This window comes from Sipha flava, unplaced genomic scaffold (assembly GCF_003268045.1).
Source record: "Sipha flava isolate LNK unplaced genomic scaffold, YSA_version1 37_pilon_pilon, whole genome shotgun sequence".
Taxonomy (NCBI): Eukaryota; Metazoa; Arthropoda; class Insecta; order Hemiptera; family Aphididae; genus Sipha; species Sipha flava.
In genome coordinates, this window is record NW_020273087.1 from 956,828 (window position 1) to 977,369 (window position 20,542).

The 20,542-nt window shown below is 29.6% G+C and overlaps 2 protein-coding genes across 2 annotated transcripts; both read left to right on the forward strand.

Annotated features, from left to right (window-relative positions):
- Nucleotides 1-163: 163 nt before the first annotated feature.
- LOC112688207 lies at nt 164-5,132 on the forward strand. The gene is made up of 6 exons (XM_025561288.1): nt 164-588; nt 2,960-3,164; nt 3,356-3,744; nt 3,832-4,027; nt 4,284-4,571; nt 4,641-5,132. The coding sequence occupies exons 1-6, from the start codon at nt 353-355 to the stop codon at nt 5,076-5,078; spliced, it is 1,752 nt and encodes a 583-aa protein (XP_025417073.1). The 5' UTR covers nt 164-352; the 3' UTR covers nt 5,079-5,132.
- A 307-nt stretch (nt 5,133-5,439) lies between these two features.
- Nucleotides 5,440-19,137, forward strand: LOC112688208. Its single transcript, XM_025561289.1, has 7 exons — nt 5,440-5,962; nt 6,065-6,639; nt 9,031-9,247; nt 12,980-13,359; nt 17,129-17,321; nt 17,497-17,784; nt 17,858-19,137. The coding sequence occupies exons 2-7, from the start codon at nt 6,434-6,436 to the stop codon at nt 18,272-18,274; spliced, it is 1,701 nt and encodes a 566-aa protein (XP_025417074.1). The 5' UTR covers nt 5,440-5,962; nt 6,065-6,433; the 3' UTR covers nt 18,275-19,137.
- The last annotated feature ends 1,405 nt before the right edge of the window (nt 19,138-20,542 follow it).

Sequence of the window (20,542 nt, forward strand, 5' to 3'; positions counted from 1 at the left end):
ATGGTGCCCCGCAAAATTCTGCACCGAAAACCGTCGGGCCGGCACTGACAGATACAGACGGCGGTAAATATTTAAAACAACGATGTCGTTTCCAAAAATAGACTCTATGCGGCGGCAACGATGGGATTTACCCGGTGGTCAACGGTTATCTTTTCGATTTTTATTTCACCGTACACCGAGATTTCATCTTCATTCGTTCACCTAACACTCTTGTTGACGGTCGTCTTTGATGATTAACGTGTTAATATTTAATTTATAATTGTATTTATTGTTTTTGTAAAACAACCGTGTTTTCGGCCGATCCGTTGTCGGTCGTTACACGTGTCTGCCGTCACTGGATAATCAGCTCGTCATGTCCGTCCAAAGGCTTTGTAACGATATTTCGAAAAAATGTGTGGTCTCATCTAAAATGGAGCCGGCGATGGACTTTGTGGAAAGATACGAGAACCCCGTGTCGTGGCACAAGAAATATGATTTGCGTGATGATTTGTTAAGGAAAGACGTGCTGTTCGACAACATGGACATGAAATCCATCACTATGGCCCAATACGACCCACACAACCTACCGGAATACATTAAATGGAGACTGTAAGTTGCCGCTGGACTCCCTGTGCGTATAGGTGGTGCCCATTGTCGCCTAAGGGTTTCCCTAAAATTTGTTTTTAAATTTAGTTACCGTAATATATTTTTTATAAAATATATTACCGTAACTAAGCAATATGTAAAAATTACATCTATTTCAAAGCCAACGACTAAATACTGTCAATAGGTAATGACATTAGTATTTACTTAAGACAGTAGTAAAGATAGAAAAGTGAATCTTAATCCATGAATTTTGTATAATTCAAAACGTTTTCAATGTGCTATTTTGAAATTTATTCTGTTGGACTTTTTGTATGTATGTCGTTTATTATTATTATGGGGGATTGAGAAAGTTCCCACTGATTATAATCCATTTATATTTGTTATCAATCATATTAGAGATACAGCATCTCTCCCTTCGCTATTACTTAGACATAGTTGTGCCAATGAACAAAGTCTTGCATTAGATACCTAATGTGTCTAGTAGTTATTTGTTTATACATAATATATACTATTAATGAGTTTCCCAGTTGGGATAGTTGATAAAATCAATGATAAAAATGGCAAAGTGAGCAAGAAATTTAAAATTATTATATAATAAGTTTTATGAAATAATAATCATTTAACTTATATAATTTATATAATTTTGTATAATCTGTGATAATACCATCATAGGCAATATTCGAGAGTTCTTCCTTTATAGGTCTTAACGTTTTACATTAAATCTCTAATATTCTATCTCAAAGGCTTAAATTTTCTGACCCGTTGACACATTGTTTACAAATAAATGCATATAAGTTATCTCGATAGGAAACTGATTATAATTCATTTTTCTTGAAAAAAATTTGTACAGAAATAATTAAATGTTTTTTACATTTTAACATTTATGTTATATGAATAACATAATTATGAGCAACGCTCGGAATTTTATGCGCTAAAAAGTACTAAAATATGCATTATAATATGTAGTAAAAAATTGAAAAATAATTTCTTAAAAATAATAGACTGACTATTGAGTAGTGTATATTATACAATGAAGTTGCTTACATGCAGATGTATGTAGTATTATGACAAACAGAAATAATATTGTGTATAAGCTGATAACCTAATGGTTAAACATAATTATTTACAAATTACCTATGGTTATACAATTTGTTTATGTCTAGTTACAAAATATTAATTCAGTGGTAAATTTGTATAAAAATAAATACAGGCCGGCAGTGGTCACTATTACGAATTCTTAGTACTATAGAGATTATAATATTATTGTTAAGTGCATTGGGAGCCAGAGCAATATAAATAATAGCCATTGATGAATTTATTTATTTTGTTAAACAATATAAAACTTAGAATTTTGGTTGTCATATATCTTAATTTTTTTTATTATTTAACTACATTTTTTTTAAAAATGTTCTTAAATCTATGAAATATGCATATAAATGTTTTTAAACCCAAAGTATGTGAATTGATACAAAAAATAACAAAATATGCAAAATTATGCAACAAAATTTTTATATCTGAAATATAAATACTATGAATCGAATCAGAATTTCAATATGCACTTTCTAGACGAATTTGCAAATGCCTTAAGTTCTGAGTCTTGATTATGAGATATGATTTTAAAAATTACATAACATTGCAGATAGTCATTAAATTGGAAAATTGTTAATGTTTCACAATATAATCATAGAAGTTTGTAAATATTTTGTTCGCAAGGATAATTAATAGATGAAATATAACTTAGGAGGAAGATACTAAGAATTTGAAGGTATGAAGAGACCAATGATAATAAGCAGTGATGTGATAGGTGAAGTTGAGAACTTAAAATATTTAGGATCATTTGTACCAAAGGACGGAACTTTGATATGGATGTACATAAATGGAATAATTCGAGAAGATAGAATAAGGAACGAATATGTGAGGGGTAGTATTGTTGTAGGTATGTGGTAGTGGACATGATGAGAGAAAATAGACTGATGAAGTGAAGAGGTAACAAAAGTAGTAAGAGTAGTTATATGAAAATTAATGTTGAAAGGAAAAGAGGAAGAGGAAGACCAAAGAAGAGATGGTTAAATATGATTGAGAATGATATGAGGGCTGTTGGTGTGTGTATGTGTGGAAGATATAAAAAATAGTGACAAATGGAGATTTTGGACAAGGGTGGTTGACTCCAAATAGTTGGGAGAAAAGTGAAGGTAAAGAAGAAGACATTTTAATGTAACAAAAGTTATTTTTTTTTTTTTTTTTTTTTTTGTTGGAATATATTTGGTAAAAATACCTTCTATTATTTGATGATGAGTTATTGTGCAATTTATATTGTGTTAATTATTATATATTGTTTACATCGGGGCTTACATCAATTTAAAACATATTTCAGATTTGGTTATAACATAGTTATATGCTATGAATATATTTCAAAAGGAAATAATGATGACGCATTGAAAATTATTAATGATATTGAAAATATTTTATCTTCAATCGGAAATAATGATCCATTTTTAAAATCTATCAAAGTAGCTTTGAATCACATCACATTTTCAATGAAAGGTCATTTATGGCATTTGTGTTCAATGGATATAAAGGTAAACAAAATTACTATGTGTATATAGAAATTCAGTACATTTCAATTTTGTACTTAGTATTTGTTATAATTCTATTTACTATTTTATTTATTTACATAGGTATAATTATTAAAAATAAACTGGATTTCAACATATAAAAATAATTGATCATTTAAAATACTGAAATTATTATTTTTTTTTCTTTTATATAGAAATTAGAGCATTTTGTTATGCCAATTAATATGAATAATGCAAATAAAGCTGGATTGTATGGTGTTCAAACATTATTCTTTTATGAATATGATTTACCATATGCACACATAGCAAAAAATAGTGCGCTTAAAGCTATAGAATTAAATAACAGTGAACCCGAATGGCATTTTTTATTGGCTAGAGTATTAACTTATTGGCAAAGAACATGTGGTAATTATTTTGAATGTTCTGAACAAGAAATTAATGCATCTGAAAGAGCAGTTAAACTTGGTGACAAACCTCAACATAAATTACATTTAATTCACATATATCATCGAATGAGTAAAAACATGAAAAAAAATATAAATGCTAAAAATGAAATTTTGGATGCAGGATTACAATTGCTAAAGTTGGTTTAAATAATTATATTTTCAATTACCTTGTTATTTTTTGTGTTTAAATAATTAATTAAATTATGTTTATATTTCATTTTTAGTGAAGTTATGAATAGTACAAATGATTTACTTTTATTGAAAAATTGCCTACTTAGCTTATCGAAAATTTCTCTCGATAAAGACTTTTATAGTAACAATATTTCTGAAATTTTGGAAACACTAATTAGTAAATTAGAATCGACTAATAATGGTTATGTGCATGGTGCTATTGGGAATTATTACCTATTTAATAAAAAGGTAACTTATTGGTTTAAATATAATATAATACATTTGGCAGTTGAACAAACTATGAACAAATTAACCACACTAATGTGGAAATTAAAATCGAAATAACCAATTTCATCTTTTTGTTACCTATCTAAGTATTTATTTAATGAAAATATAGATTATGTTATTTGATTATAATTCTGGTGTTACATCAATGTAAAATCCATATTACATTTTTAATAAAACTATAATAAATAATTTATTATTGTATTACATTTTTTTGTAGGATATTGAAAAAGCCAATTTTCATCTTAAAAAAGCTTACGATGTTAAAAGCTTTGGTTGTTCTATTGATTATATTTATACACTATACCTAATGAATCCTAATACAGCACCAGTAGAACAAATGATGGTAGATATGTTAAAAACATTTACTCATCCTGTCCACCGCGAAAAAATTCTTAGTCAAGTTGTATCCTACCTGATTGTAACTAAAAATAATCTTATTCAAGCTCTTAAATACATTCCAATTTTATTGAGTTTTAAAAATGTTACTTGTGTATATAGTCTACAGGTAACATAAATAACTGATTTATTATTATTATTATGTTATTTATATTAATTTTTATTTATAATAATTTAGACTCACAGATTAAAATTTTATCCTAAACATAAGTCAATGAATTTAATAGATCTATTATCAGAAAGACTTGATGCAGCTCTTAAGGATTCAAAATTGCCAGCAGATCATAAGAAAAGGGTTGTAGAAGTTTTACAAATATTTGAGCCATATAAAATGTTTGTATCCAATTTAATGCAAGATAAGAGTCATCTTTTTGGAAACAATTTTAAAAAAGATTCTTCTAGTAAAAGCAATAGACAATTCAATCAGAACTCTAGAGAAAAAGAAAGCTGGAAGCAAAAATCACATACACAGAATAACACTTATGTGAAAATTAATGAAAAACAAAACTGGAGAACTTTGAAACCCGATTCTAATCCAAATCCTCATGTTTTTTCTAATCAACAAAAAGATATAAAAAACAATGGAGTGAAAATTAAGTCTCGTTTTGATTTCTAATTAATTCATTTATTTTTTAATTTTTAAAAACAATTTTTTTTTTTTTTATTTACATTGTCATAACACTTATCAACATTATTTATATTATTATTTTGTTTTATATCCAAAATACATTTTTTGTTGTAAAAAATTAATTTAAGGAAAATTGTTTAAATATTTTTTTTGTTTTTATTAATTTATTATGTTATTGTTTTCATATTATAGTAATTATAAAATTATGAAATTCTTAAAAATTAAGAAATTTTATGTTGTATTATATATTATTTTTTAGAAATATGGAAATTCATAGTTCTAAATATTTTTTTAATCTTTATTATGATATTAATGGTTAAGAAACATTTTTAATTTATTTTCAAATATTGATGGAAATTTTTTTTATAAAACGTCACCTGAACAACTAAACGGGTATAATAAATCAGTAATTAGACCAGTGGTGTGGTGAACGTAATATATTTTAATGTATGTTTTGAAACTTAGAATATAAATATGCATATGACAGTACATTTTTAAACAATTATCGAAGTCTAAGTAACTAAGATAAATTGTACCGAATCTTAATCATTAAACTCGTACACATTAAAACCCCACCGATTATAAATGTTTATTTTCCACAAAATAGTGCGAAACATAATCCGAAGTGATAAAATCTCAACAGCACGTAATAACAAAACAAAACGTGAAAGGGTGTTTTGGAAAGTTGTATGAAACAAAGTTGCTATCGTAGTCGTAGAACTACACTCTAGTCTTACTCTTCATCAACCAAGTTTGTAATAAATGTGATTTTTTTTTTTTTTTTAGTTGCGTTAAACGAGAATGAAAATCTATCAAGTACACCGAAAGTGATCGTAAAGGTCAAACGAGGAAAATCGCTGTTCGAAGAAGTGGTAGGTACCGAAAGCTACCAAGTCGTATTGATGTGGTCTTCGCTACACTTGTGCGGGTGCGGTCAAAAGTAATGATTTCGGTTTTGATCTGTTCGGCTTTAGCCCCACCTCCCTCGTCCGCGGTTGTACGTCGAATCCGTCCAGAGTTCCGCCCGCGAACATTAGCAGCGTCGTACGTATTGTTTTTCGTCGATCGGTTCGCGGGTTTAGACGCTCTAGACCGACAACCGGTCGCATTAATGTGTTTACGTCGCGCAATGTACACAAACACGTTAATAGCCCCTCCCCCCATTGTCTGTGGGCGCAACACATGGGGACCTTTGCTCGTTGCATCGACGAACATTAACGTTACACAAAGAGCGTTGTTTGGTTTCGACACGACCGTCCGAGTCGGGTCGCGCTTTCCACGTTCGAGTCCCTCGTGCTAGCAGTACTGCTGGAAGACCCGAGTCATATCAATAAAACCTCGTCATGGTTGAGCACGTGCGCCTCCCGTCGTCCGACGACCGGCCCGACTACTTCTTGGACGAGTGCAGCAACCCCGTGTCGTGGTACCGTCGGCACCCCGTGCGCGACAACCTCACCCCCAAGTTGGGCCTGCACAGCGTGATGGACATGAAGCATACCGTATTGACGGAACAGTACGCCGACAACAAACCGGAATACGTTTGGGATCTGTAAGTATTTTTACCGTTTACTAGTCGGCGATGTTTGGTCTCTTTTCCGGCTTTCCGAAACTCGCCGCGTTATTGTTATGGCGACAATACTATTGTAGCCAGCACCTACGCACCTATCGATCTAGATTTATAAATTATTTATTTACAACGTTTATCACATGTACCCAAGGGCGCCCGCAAGGATAGGCAGGGGGACAACTCTCCCCTCCTAGCTTTCCAGCTATTTAAAATAATTATATCCAAATTTAATATCCCAAAATCCCAAAAATCATAATTGGTATCAAGGTGTATTAATATTTATAGCTGGTTACGTTCAACAATGTGTGAGAATCGTTTGTCCGGATTATGTACCTATGTTAAGTTTACACAGAAAAAAAATCGAAGAATTTCATTTAGCTGAAAAAGTTGTTGATGTATTTGGGAAAAATAAAATTGCAATTTGTGTTCAATTAGTTAATAAAAGTGTTTAATTAGTATAAAAGTATTTGATTATTCATAAAAATTAATACTGTCCCTCTCTGAATTTTCATCTGCGGGCACCCTTGCATGTACCTATTATGTGTATCATAGGCAGGGGTGGAACTAGGGGTTTGAAGACGGCGATTTATCCCCAGATGTAAAATTGCAGAGGATGTAATTTTTGTAATTGTTAACAACTAATTAATTTGATATTTTTAACTTTGTTAAAACTATTTTTTTAATTCATTTTTTTAACCCTAACTTATTAGGTTAAAACCCAATAAGTATGATTGTATATTAGTTATTAGAAAATAATTTATAGTATTTGATTATTGGTCTATGATAGGGCGTAATTTTAACATTTTCCCCAGGCGTAAAAATTTCTAGTTCCACCTCTGATCATCGGATGTCACTCGATCGTGCACCAATCCATTTTAGACTTTTTGAGGGCATTGGCACTAACTCACCTATATGAAAAAAAATGTTCTGTCCTCGTTCGATTTACATTGTAAATACTTTAACGTTAAAACGTTAATTATGTAACTACTGAGCTACTGATCCACCCACACTAAACATTTTTTTACCGGAACTCTACTATTGTTGTGTGCACTGAGAAAGAATTTGTTGGAGATCGCATTATAATCTTTGAAACAGTTTTTCGGTCGTACGTATAAATGTGTTCCCAAATGTTGGTGGCTTATAATACATATTTATGAATATTTTTTTTTTTTTGAACATTTGATTTTAATAATTACCGATTGAGGTTAGTGTGTAAATTCGATGTAGTATAAATAGGGATCAGTGTATTTGCCCGACACCATTTACCCGACACTACACTTGCCCGACAACCTCAAATTATATTATAAATAAATATGCGTCAAAAATTATTAAAAATGTCAATAAAATATATTATACTTATTATGTTATTAACAAATTAATGATTAATTTTAAAATTATACAATTAATAATTGTATCAAAAATTAATAATAACACATATTATAATACTTAAAATTTAATGTTATGAACGATTCTTATGAATCTATCGCGAATAGCGGTAAAATACAATTGAGAACGGAACGACAGAACATTTTTTGTAACACAATTGAGAACTTAATAATATAATATACTATACTATACTTAATACTTAGTACCTTTTCACATAGAACGGCAATATCCATGATAAAATATTCGTCTGATTTAGATTTTTTTTTTAATTATTGTATATTAATAAATAATAATAATAATAAAATAATGAAATAGTAATAAAATATTGTATATCAGTATTACGTACAGTAAAAATATGTAAAATATATTGTCGGGCCTCGGGTAAATGTTATGTCGGACAAACATATCAGACCCGTATAAATAAATAAAAATAAATATCATTAGAACATACGATGAAATTTCTAGAATTCAATGGCTTTCGATCCCTATGTTTTATTTATGTAGGTGGTATCGTGTTAGATTAGGGTACACTGGTACTGAGATGTACTGTTCGTAACAATTTGGATTTTAGTTAAAAGACTTTCAAAATTAAAGTTATAACTCAATGCTGTCAATATATTTAATTATGAACTCAGCATTTATTTCAGTTGTTCTAGGATATTATTTTTATATAACATCATATGGATGATAGAATATGCGCCACTGTTGCAATTCAACTTTCTTTAATCTAAATTTTTCCTTCCGTCGAAACTGTAATTGTCAATGTCTTAAGTAATATAACCATCTTCCTGACGCGGCCGGTTAATTCAGCTAATACAGTACAGTAAAGGTATAACCGTCCTAATGAAAGCTCACGTATGGATATTGTACATGTATTCTTAGTTAAACTACTTATAAACTACTAATATTTGATATTTAAAACGTATAAATATATGATTTCAAATATCGAGAAAAATGTGTGAAAATACTTGTTCTTGATTGTTCTAGATTCCTTTACAACACTTACATAACTTTCAATTATATCATGCAAGATCATTTGGACAACGCTTTAGAAATAATCAACGAGACGGAAAAAATACTGTCATCACATTCCAAAATAACGGAGAACACGACCGATTTCTTGGATTCTATAAGCAATGCTTTGCGCCACATCACATTGAGCACAAAAGGATATGTTTTGGTCAAGAGTAATAAGAGCACCGAGGTACCTATAATACAACGTATTTTTTGTTTTAGTATTATTCGAATACATTTAAAGCATTTTAAATATTCATTACAAACGCATAATTCACTTATTGCCCATGTTGATCGCCATAATATAATAAAACGACACAACAAAAATTAATATATTAAATAAAAACTGGATTCAGTCGGCTGATTTGGATTTAGGTATAGGTATAAATGTTTGTAGTCCGTTCTGAAGTGGATTTTAATTTTATTTTACGTCTTAAGACCGCACGGATTCCCTTTTTTTCTTTTTTTTTTTTACTTCGTATATCCAAATATTTTATCTCTTTGATATTAGCGAACCTTTTCTTACCAAACAGACTGAAAATTTGATAAGATATTTTCTAAGTACTATTAATTAGTTAATTATTATTATTATTATTAGTTAGTTAATTTTTTTTTAATTCCCAAATAATGGTTAAGTACTATTAAATAGTTCACCATTATTTGGGAATTAAAAAAAAATTAACTAATATTACTCTTCTTCGTGTGTGTTTTGCATGTATATATATACATATTCTAATGATACAATTGAAAATGTTCTTTGTGCGTATTTACTTATTATTACTTTATTTACTTTTACTTTTATTTACTTATTTAAGTTCTTCCACCTTACTTCAAGTATACATCAATTTTTTTTTTTTTTGATAAAATCATTGGATAATGGAATCGTTAAGACTATGCACCACTAAGAATTCTTTCTCTATTATGGCTGTCAAATACAATCCTCCATTCCTCCATCGTGATTTTCACAGATGTTTTTCTTCGAGTTTCGAATATTGCCAACAATATACGAAATAGCAATAACAAATATACGGCGACATTCGTGTATACTTATAAAATTATTTTTTGGCTCTTGGATAAATCCGGTCAATGTTATTAACGTTATAATAATTATGATTTTGACAAAAATAGGTAATTATACCATAGATAACATACGACTTCAGCTGTTAATTTTTCAATCATAAACCACTTAACTATCAATCTTCGAAGTAACTCGTTAAATTGTATATGGATATTATTATATGATAAATTAATTAATATTAGTTATAATAAATTAGATTTTTGAATATTCAGTTATTATTGAAAAACGAATTTAAATCAATCTTAACTGAATAATGGTTATATGCATTCCTGCTATGTATTGATTATTTTTGATTAATCGAAACACAACCATACTGCAAATAGTTTTGACTAAAGAACAATCGGACATGAGTTTGTTTTAATCATTTGTAAATATTAGAACAAGCAAGATAAAACAAATGTTTTGAGTTAAAGGTTACAAAAAATGTACCACCCAATAAATACGTCAACAAAATAATTAACAAGTTTGATAAATTGTTGGTTGTAACACATTAGCGGAGTAGATATATCGGTGAATGTCAAGCTAATTACATTTTATACTGCAGTGTTTATGTTTTTCTAATAACCAATGAGTCGTATATTATACAATTACATTTACATAATAACATTTGGAGTACAAAGTATTACGTAACTGTAGTAAATTAACTGGCAATACAATCTATCAGCATTCCTGAGTCAACTAATATACCTACATCTGAGCGCACGGCAGTGCGCCGACCAAGTTCCAACAATGCCATTGTATCTTTACACGAACCCATATATATCTGTTTCCTCTTAAGATAAACTTTTGAAATTTAAAACACAGATTAATCTCGAGTAACTTAGGACGCTGTAAGAAAATTAGCCCTTAATATTGTACCATTTCGAAATGGGAGGATTTTAAAATTTGAAATTTTAAGCTAACGTAACGTGGGTGATGAGGAGAAGAGAACTCAGACAAAAAGGAAAAGGTTCAGATTTTTTCTTAAAAAAAAAGCGAATCATAGTAGGTAGTGGTATCTACATTACGGCAAAATCTAGTTAATGCCTCATTCAGAAACTGGCCAAGTATTAACCAATACAAATAAAAGAGGAGTGTTGCTCTTTAATGTAGGAGTGCAGTGAGATTATGAATTAAAAAATACCAGACTTGGCCACAATGTAGATTTCACTACTTTGATAGGTCGACTTTATTGGGAGGGAGTTCGGAACTTGGCCTTTTTTCACCGTTAAGTTTTTTTTTGGGGATCCTTATTTAACGATTTATACATTTAACCGATGTACGCGTAATTGACTATTTGATTCTTCTAAACTTATGAGTTTTGTGGATAACTCAGATAAATATAATTTTAAAAATCCTAAACTACATTTAACTACATGTAAAAATGTATATCGTAGTTATATTTTTTTTTATAAATTCACTTTGGAAATAATAATTTGTATATTTTATCACGTAAACAAAAATCACAGTAATTGCAAAATTTGCAAAATCGTTGAAAATTTCAAAAAATTTCATTTTTAAATCAAATAGGAAGGCTGTAATTAATCTGATTCGTTCACATATTTGATCAGATTTGATATACCGGGTATCAATAAAAAGTTGCAATATCAATTAAATCCGGTCTTTAGTTAAAACATTATAACGTGTCCATTAGACTCATTATTTTAAAATTTAGAAATTTAGAATCTAAATGTAGCTAATGTACGATGCTTATATTTTGTACCTTTATTTTTGCAACTATATTTAATGACATATAATATATATAAATTACGAAATTGTCTATACTGTTATTGATTATTAGTAGTTAGGTACAAACAATAATTATAATTAACAAAATATTTTGTGCATTTATATTATATTATTAACCATTAGACAACTTATTTGTACACCAATTATCGGTTACAATTGTAAATCTTAAGATATATAAGCACACGGGCATTATTATTTAAATTTACTGCGCGATACTTTGGGGATTTTACCACAGAATTTTTAAAAAAAAAAAATCCCGCCAACTTCCGCTACATCTATTATTGATCAATGTTATTACTATACTTCCCTGCCGCTGTTACCTTTTTAAATTTATGATAGAAACCGACACACTACGGATTTTATTCGCATTTATTACACGGTTCATTTTTAAATTGTAATTCGATTTACAATTCACAAAAAAATACATGTTTAAATATGTACGCGGCTTTATCGGTATTTTAATATGTCAATAACAAAACCCTAACAACTGTTAATATATTTGCAACACTCAATTGGGCTAAAAACGAGGATTGCAATGGTACCAATAATGTTTCGGTACACAATAGACCATGGAAGTGGTGAGACTTACAGTGAGCAATGAGCAAGTATCACTAATTATAATAATTATTAGTGAACAAAACGTCTTTGACTCAACGTTATTGTAGATTATATTAGAAAGCAAGAAAAAACAATTATATGTTGATACGTGTTCACAAACGTACAAACTATGTAAATTATTATTAGTTTCATACATACGTATAACGGTATAATATCTGTTTCGACCAGAGTAATGTCTAGTAGGCACATGAAGGTATGGACTCGACTCAAATGTAATTCGGTAGATAAGATTTAGGTACCCACTATCGAAATTCGTACAACAATTAGAACGGAATAATAATTATACAAGTATCTGGATTTTTGGGTCGGTGTAATTTATTTATTTTCATAAATTTGATTGATAACAAGGAAACAGTAACGTACATTCTTATCATCGTATTGACAGACGTTACTGGTAATTGATTTTCGATAGATTTCGCGGGTTAATATGAAAGAAAGCAAAAAAGGATTCAAACAATTCTATAATTCCGTAACCAAACGAATTTTCTAATTTTACAGGACTTGCACGATTCGTTCGTGGCGCTGCGTGATATGGACGCGGCCAACGAGGCGGCCCTGTACGCCGTGCAGTCCATATTCTTGGCCAGGTACGTCAACAAGTGGTGTATTCTGTCCAAGATGTGCATAGTCCGCGCGATCGCCCTGAACCCTGCGGAACCGGAATGGCATTACATGCTGTCGCACGGTTTGACTCATTACCGGAAGCGGCTGCGCATGACCAGCGTTCTGCCACAAGAAATCCAAGAAGCCGAACTCGCCGTTGGTATGTCCGACAACGCGCATTACAAATGTCACTTGGCAAAGTTGCTGCACTCCGACCGCGTGTACTACGCGGGCAGTTACATAACGGACACGCTCAAAGCAATAACGTTGATCAAGTAAGTCGATCGAAGTTAACGCTGTATTGTAATACGAATAGGACCGAGAATACATAGGGACACGTTTTGTGTATGGTATCTGGCTGGTATATTTTGTAACGAGTTCCATTTGATGTGATCACTGGTCGTTTATTGGAATCGAAAAAGAAAAATAATTTTATGTTATCGGTGTCATATTGAAATTTCATTAGAATTTTTGTTATATTTTTTTTAAACATTTCTATTAATTTTATGATAACTTATGAAGTTATAAAATCAATTTAATTTAAGAAATATTTGGTGTACGGTTCAGCTTCAGTTATCGTTGTAGAACGCTTCGCCTCAAATGGTAAATGGAAAGATTTATCAATAAAAGAAAAAAAAAGATTTACTTATACGTTTAGATAAGTTCGAAAATGTTTGTAAAGAGAAGCCGCATCGACTCTGAGAATTTCCCAGTCTTCATAAAACTAAATTTTTAAAAAATCATATGTAAATTGTAGAAAACGGAATGTCTCTTTTTCTCGGTAAAACGGAATGGACACAATGTCAATGCGTCAGAAGATTGTTTGAAATTATGGTTTCAACAAGGTCGAAATGTACACGTATCAGTCAGTAATTCTATTTTAGAAGAGAAAGCTTTAAAGAGAATTTAAAAAATACATACTTATTGGATTCGTTTAAAATCGAATGTTTTATGAAAAAAAAATAACGTGTATTCATGTGATCGCATAAACGTAACTCACTTTATTATTACCAAACATTTTAAAAATAATACGAGTTATGATTAATATCACTGATATTGATATCAAGTACTTCACAATCATTTATGTCTGATGTAATTTCTTTAACTATTATTAGAAGCAGGGCGGATCTAGAAGGAGGAGGTTCAGGAGTTCAGCTGACAGTTAATATTTACTAACGAAATTAGCTTCTTGAAGACTTATATTTATTTAGTGTGCCAACTATAGGTTGAAGTTAACACTATACTGTAGCAAATGTCTCAGTTTTCAACCCCCTAAAGTTACGCCACTGGTTTAATTGTATAGTACAATAAAACACCTACATGCCGAACCCCATATAAAACGGAATTCTCCATAAAATAAAATGAATGTTAAATGTTAATGTTTTCAATGATAATTATGAACTTAAAAATATATATTATATAATCATGTTATTTTATTGTTACAAGGTATATTCTTATAATCCAGTTTTAGTCCTAAAAATTGACATCTTGAAATAGCCTTAATTCTCTAACTGTGAGTCCACTCCTGATTATACGTAAATATCGAACTCGTGCTAGATTATTTTATCGCATTGAATACTTTTTTTTAAATATTATTATTTTACAATATAATTCTTATCTTAAATTATAAGAAAAATACACCATCATGGTTTCTATTTAGGTACTATAACTGGTATAATTGCAAATATCATTATATTTTAAAATGTACGTAAATCTATCACCTTAGCACGAACCGCCACTGTGACATATGTACCTATTAGTGTTGGGAAAAATCCGGATTTACCGAAGTTCGAAAATCCGGATTCGTGAAATTCGAAATCCGTAATCCGGATTCGGATAAAAATTCGGATTTCGGAATTCAAATTCGGATTTTAACCGAAATCCGGATTTCGGATTTTGAAGCATTAAATTAATATTTTTTATGGATTCCTTATATTAAAGCCTTGATAAATACAGATTTTTTTTTTTTTGTAAAAAATTAATATATTTATAGGAAAACTTTTAAAGCAAAAATATAACAATAACAATCATCAATATTGCAATAACGTGTAGATATTACAACCTAAACTCAGTTTATACATGAAATTAGTAACAACATTTATAAGTAGCAGAATAATTTATCCAAAAATACACAATAAATAATACCTAAATAGGGTTAGGTTAGGTTACAAATATAATAATTTAAGTTTGAAATAATAATTATAAATAAATAAATAATTAAATAATAATAATTTATAATAGTAACAATGAAAATAATACTTCTATGGTTATAATAATATTAATAATATTTTAAATAATAATAAGTTGTTAATATTATGCCTGGTTTTTCAAAAATACCAATGCTGACAAATGATATGGCGTCATTCGGTTTCGCTTGGGTGTAATTATATTACCTGCTGTAGAAAATACACGTTCGGACGATGTTGATGAAGCAGGAATGCATAAAATATTTTTTGCCAAAACTGATATTTTAGGATATACATTTTCCCGTGCTTTCCACCATAAACATGGATTGTCGTTATGGTTTATTTGAGGCTCTGACAAATAACGAGTAAATTCGTCCTCATCATCATCAGAGAATTGGCCCATTAGCTCGTCTAATATAGTTTTTTTTGCAATTTGAGTATTGCCACATACAGTTGTCGAAATTTGATTTACAGATAATACTTTTGAATGAACAATTGATTGAATACGGTATTTAATTTCTTCCGAGTGTTCAAATTTTAAATTTTTGTACCTAAGATCAAGCAGACTTGCTATTTGAGATACATTCACCGGTATTTCATTAGTATTTTTCTCTGACCCACTTTCCATCGAAAATCTTTTAGCCAAATCTTTGGAAACTGTGTTTTTAAACATGGTAGCGAACACACAGTCTGTTTGATTTATCTTATCGCAAAAGTCAAAGTGGAAGTATACTATCAAAGTCTACAATCTTAATTTACTACCATTTTTATGGTACTATAATTTTTATTTTTTAATAACTAAAACTTAATACTGTTCACAAAGTGAAGCGCAAAAATATGTATTACAATTTTAAAGTTCAAATAATTTTAGATTCTGAGTGGAACGTTGAATGTTTTTTATTTAAAATAGAAAATGTTCGTTTTTTTATATTAGAATTTATAACGACAAATTTTTATTTTCTGCTTTAGAATACAGAAATCTACAATGTGAAACCCAAATATTCGGATTTTCAAATCCGAAAATTCGAAATTCGGATTTGAAATCCGAAAATTCGAAATTTGGATTTGAAAATCCGAAATCCGGATTTTTCGGATTTTCGGAGAATCCGGATTTATTTCACACCACTGGTACCTATATTACTTCGTTATTAATATTCATATCACACGTTCAAATTCTTACACGTATTATTAAAACATTATAATATATTTTAATTACTGAATTATGATTATATTTCATTAATAATTGAGTTCATGGGTATTAACCTAACCTGGACGATATTTATTTATTTAATTTGAGAATAACGCCTCTGAGGGCAAAACAGTTCAATGTGATTATAGATATTACATACAGTAGTTAATATAATATAATATAATAACTATAATAGTAAGGTACAAGAAAAAAGAAATTAAGGAAAATAGAGAGCGAGAAAAAAATTAAAAATATAATAATCTTGTTTAGAAAAACCTTGTTACGCGACAAATTAAAGACTACATAATAACCATACTTTTACTTATTATTTGACATGGCTAAACTGTCATGATGAAAATCATAATTCTATAAAGAGTTGCATAAAATTATAATATGGTATTTATTATATATGTATGTAAATACATATTATGTGTAAAATAAAAATCTAAGGAGAATTGTGCTTCGAGCTTCACGTTTGCTAACGTGTCTATAATATTTTTGATGTTACGTAAAGAAAAATTTAGTACCTATAAAAAAAAAAAAAACTATATAATCTGTTTGAGACCTTTTGGTGTTATGATTTATTTGTATCCATATTTAGAATGATATCACAAGGCACCAACTCAGTAATTTTATGGATAATATAACACTGTATTGTTTTATTTACAGGAACATAGTAAATGATTCGGACGACTTATTTACGTTAAGACGTTGTTTGAAAACAATCACAAAGATATCGAAAGCTAAAAATGTTAGCCATCAAGTTTATTCGTTAGCCACAACGATTATCTCCAAAATGGAAAACAGTCACAATAGTTATATATACGAATCTATTGGACACTACTACATGTGTTGTGAAAAGGTTATAAGATTATACATCTATTTTTAGTATTTTGCTATAAGCACGTGCCCATACAATTTATACAATGATTATGTAACTGTTTATCCGTTCGATTAGTAATTAAAAAATAATATAATTTTTTGTATACATTTTATAAATATATTGTAAATCATGTTTGACTTATTATTTTTTCTAGAATATGGAAAAAGCGAATATGTATTTTAAAATGGCATCCGACGGTAAATGTTTCAGTGCATCCATTGATTATGTACGTTTATTGTTTATTATGGATCCCTACAACACAGACGTTGTGCTAATTCTTGACAGTTATTTGAACGTATACCAATCAATATCTTCTCAGTGTACGATTTTAATTCTTATAATATCTTATCAGCTACTTAATAAAAACGATATTGTTGGAGCTCTGATTTATATAGACAAGTTACTTAATAATAAAGTCTCAGCGTTTATTCGCAAGTTGCAAGTAAGTGCAGTACCATTCTTTTCTCCGTTACTTGGTAAATTGATTTACTAGACCGATACATTTTTCTTTTCAGGTGTTCAAATCAAAATTTAGCCGGCAAACTCAAAAGCTGAATCTATTAAAAATTATATTAGATGAACTGGAAAAAAATTTGGAAAACGAAAAGTTGTCTGCAGAAAATGTTGCATTGGTAAGACGACTGTTTGAGAAAATCAATGACTTATCAAAAACTTTTGTAAAAACGAAGGTGATGCGCTTTGACTTGGACTTGATGATCAATTTTTTGACTCAAAACGAAATTATTGGAAACGAATGTTGTAAGGTGTTCAACCCAGTCAATGAAGACAATTCACTCAATAATACTACTAACACGGTTACGAAAACGGAAAACTGGAGAACGCTCAAACCTAACAACGGTCCTAATGTATTCACATTAAATAAATATCGATATTACAATCGCGCGTATTGTCCGACTAACGTAAACGAGTAACTATAAAAAGTACTCAATAACGATAAACTAATTATTAAAGTAAATTATATTGTGGCCATCCCCCCAGTTTTAATCACTGCAATGTAACCTTATTATACAAAATTTAATAACTTAATCAAACAAATCACTACGTTTAAACGATTTTCAAATTATTGTTACACGTCGTATCTATAATATAATATAATGATACATGAGCAAATTCAAAAATTAATAATTACAGTGTTGAAGTGAAAGTAATACGAAGTAATCAAAACATAGTTACAATTTAAATGATAAAGTGATGAAATTTTGTATTATACAACGTGAAAAAAAATATCGTCACAAAAATAAAGAAAATAAAAATCACTGAGTCAATTTTATTTTGTTTATTACAATTTATAAATTTAGTCACATGTTAGTAACGAACGAAACAACAAAATAACTGTTAATTATTACAATACGTTTGTGAAGCAGCCAAAAAATTTTATAATGCAGGCAGGATCAAAACCATTCACTCAGATCCTCAACGTCAGTCTCCGTTGCCGATTGCACGTTTGATCTAAATTCGTACTAGGGCTATATGTAGAATGGTGTACCGTCATGGGCGGCGGCGTACCGTGCAACGAAGGTGACCATCGAATAAAGATTAAACCGAGGGAGAATGGACAGGCACTCGGCTCGAACGTCGAGTACGTTTCTACTGCGATCCTGGTACCTGGTCTAGGCTGCCAACAACCACTGCGACTTCCACGGTTCCATTGTTTTGAAAATATTAATTTTTATACTATTAGGTCATTTTATTATTTACGTTTCATAAATGTTAAATACGTTAATGTTTTAATACGTGTTAAATGTTACAGTACGTGATTTTAATTGAATAAAGTTTATTTCTAGTTTTATTATAAATTATTATAATCCTTTCGACTCGTATACGTATCTACTAAGTAATGGCGGTAAATAATACGAGTTACGTAATAAATATGGCGGTTTAAATTTTTACCGGATTTGGATTTTTTAAGTTAGCAATTTCAGAGTTTCGTGTTATTATTCAAAGTATTTCCCTGTCATCGTTCATTAGCAAATTATAGTGTATAAGGCAACTAATAACATAAAAAACATTGGTCGAATCTCATTCATCCAATGTTTTTGTTATATTAAATGTCTATATGTTCTATAATCAGTTGAAAAATATTGTTTTATTACGGATAATGTATTCTTAAAATCGGCCAGTTTGAAATTGTACATGTTGCTATAATTTTTAAAGAAAAAATGTAAATACTTTAAGTTTTTGATACATTGACTTCCAAAAGAAATCCAAAATGACACAAACTCTTAGACATATATACATTTTAAATCGAGCAGTTCGACAATAGCTAATAATAGTATGTTTAGATAATTATCAGTTTGTACCTACAACAGCCCATAACGATTATATATACATCATGGAAATCAGCAATACAAAATAGACTTATGGGTTGGCAACAAAAATGTGTACTTAATTTTTTTTTGCAGTAGTCACATGTTTAAAAGACGCTATGTACACAGTAGAAATTTCCGGGTAGAAAATTGATTACAAGCCGGGTGCTGAGTATTAGCTGGGTAAAAATTAAGTGTTAAGTCGGGTACCGGGAAAGGGACGAGTCAAAAATTTAGGATCACCAGGTACTGGGTAAGGGCCAAGTCTTAATCATTACATCGAGTATTTGATACACGGAACACCTCTAATTTATATTAATTATAAACAAAATAAAAGGAATAAGAGTATATTACGCTCCTCATCGTCGTAGTTTGGATTCATATTTTATAATATTGATTGAACAAAAAAAATTTTAAATTATGCATAAATTTCAAATTATAAACGGACAACAAGCGAAGTAAGAACAGCAAGTGATAAGAAGAAACCGAGAATAGAATAACTAATAAGAAGTTTGCGCGTCGAGTCTGTTGACTGATGGCCGACGTATTTACATGTCAGTAGAAATATGCTCTGAAAAAAAATTCATAATGTTCATTAAAACATTTAAAAATATTAAATTAATGAATTAAATTGATAGTAAATGTCATTAATCGTCAAATGATGTATGTACTACGTATTGACGAGAAATGATCGTTATGTTGAATTGATGTTTGTCACATTCACAGTGTTTAAATCACCTAATTAAAAACATAATATAAAAAATAATCATGATTTAAATCCGAAATAGAAGACATTTTCTATTTTTTGGTTAAAAATTTAACTAGTCTATTATAGACAGAACTATATCTTTAACCAAATATAATTTCATATAT

Coding starts and splice junctions, on each gene's coding strand:
- LOC112688207 (XM_025561288.1), top strand. CDS start 353: ATGTCCGTCCAAAGGCTTTGTAACGATATTTCGAAAAAATGTGTGGTC. Junction 589..2,959: donor GAATACATTAAATGGAGACT/GTAAGTTGCCGC, acceptor AACATATTTCAG/ATTTGGTTATAACATAGTTA. Junction 3,165..3,355: donor TGTGTTCAATGGATATAAAG/GTAAACAAAATT, acceptor TCTTTTATATAG/AAATTAGAGCATTTTGTTAT.
- LOC112688208 (XM_025561289.1), top strand. CDS start 6,434: ATGGTTGAGCACGTGCGCCTCCCGTCGTCCGACGACCGGCCCGACTAC. Junction 13,360..17,128: donor AAAGCAATAACGTTGATCAA/GTAAGTCGATCG, acceptor TTTTATTTACAG/GAACATAGTAAATGATTCGG. Junction 17,322..17,496: donor ACTACATGTGTTGTGAAAAG/GTTATAAGATTA, acceptor TATTTTTTCTAG/AATATGGAAAAAGCGAATAT.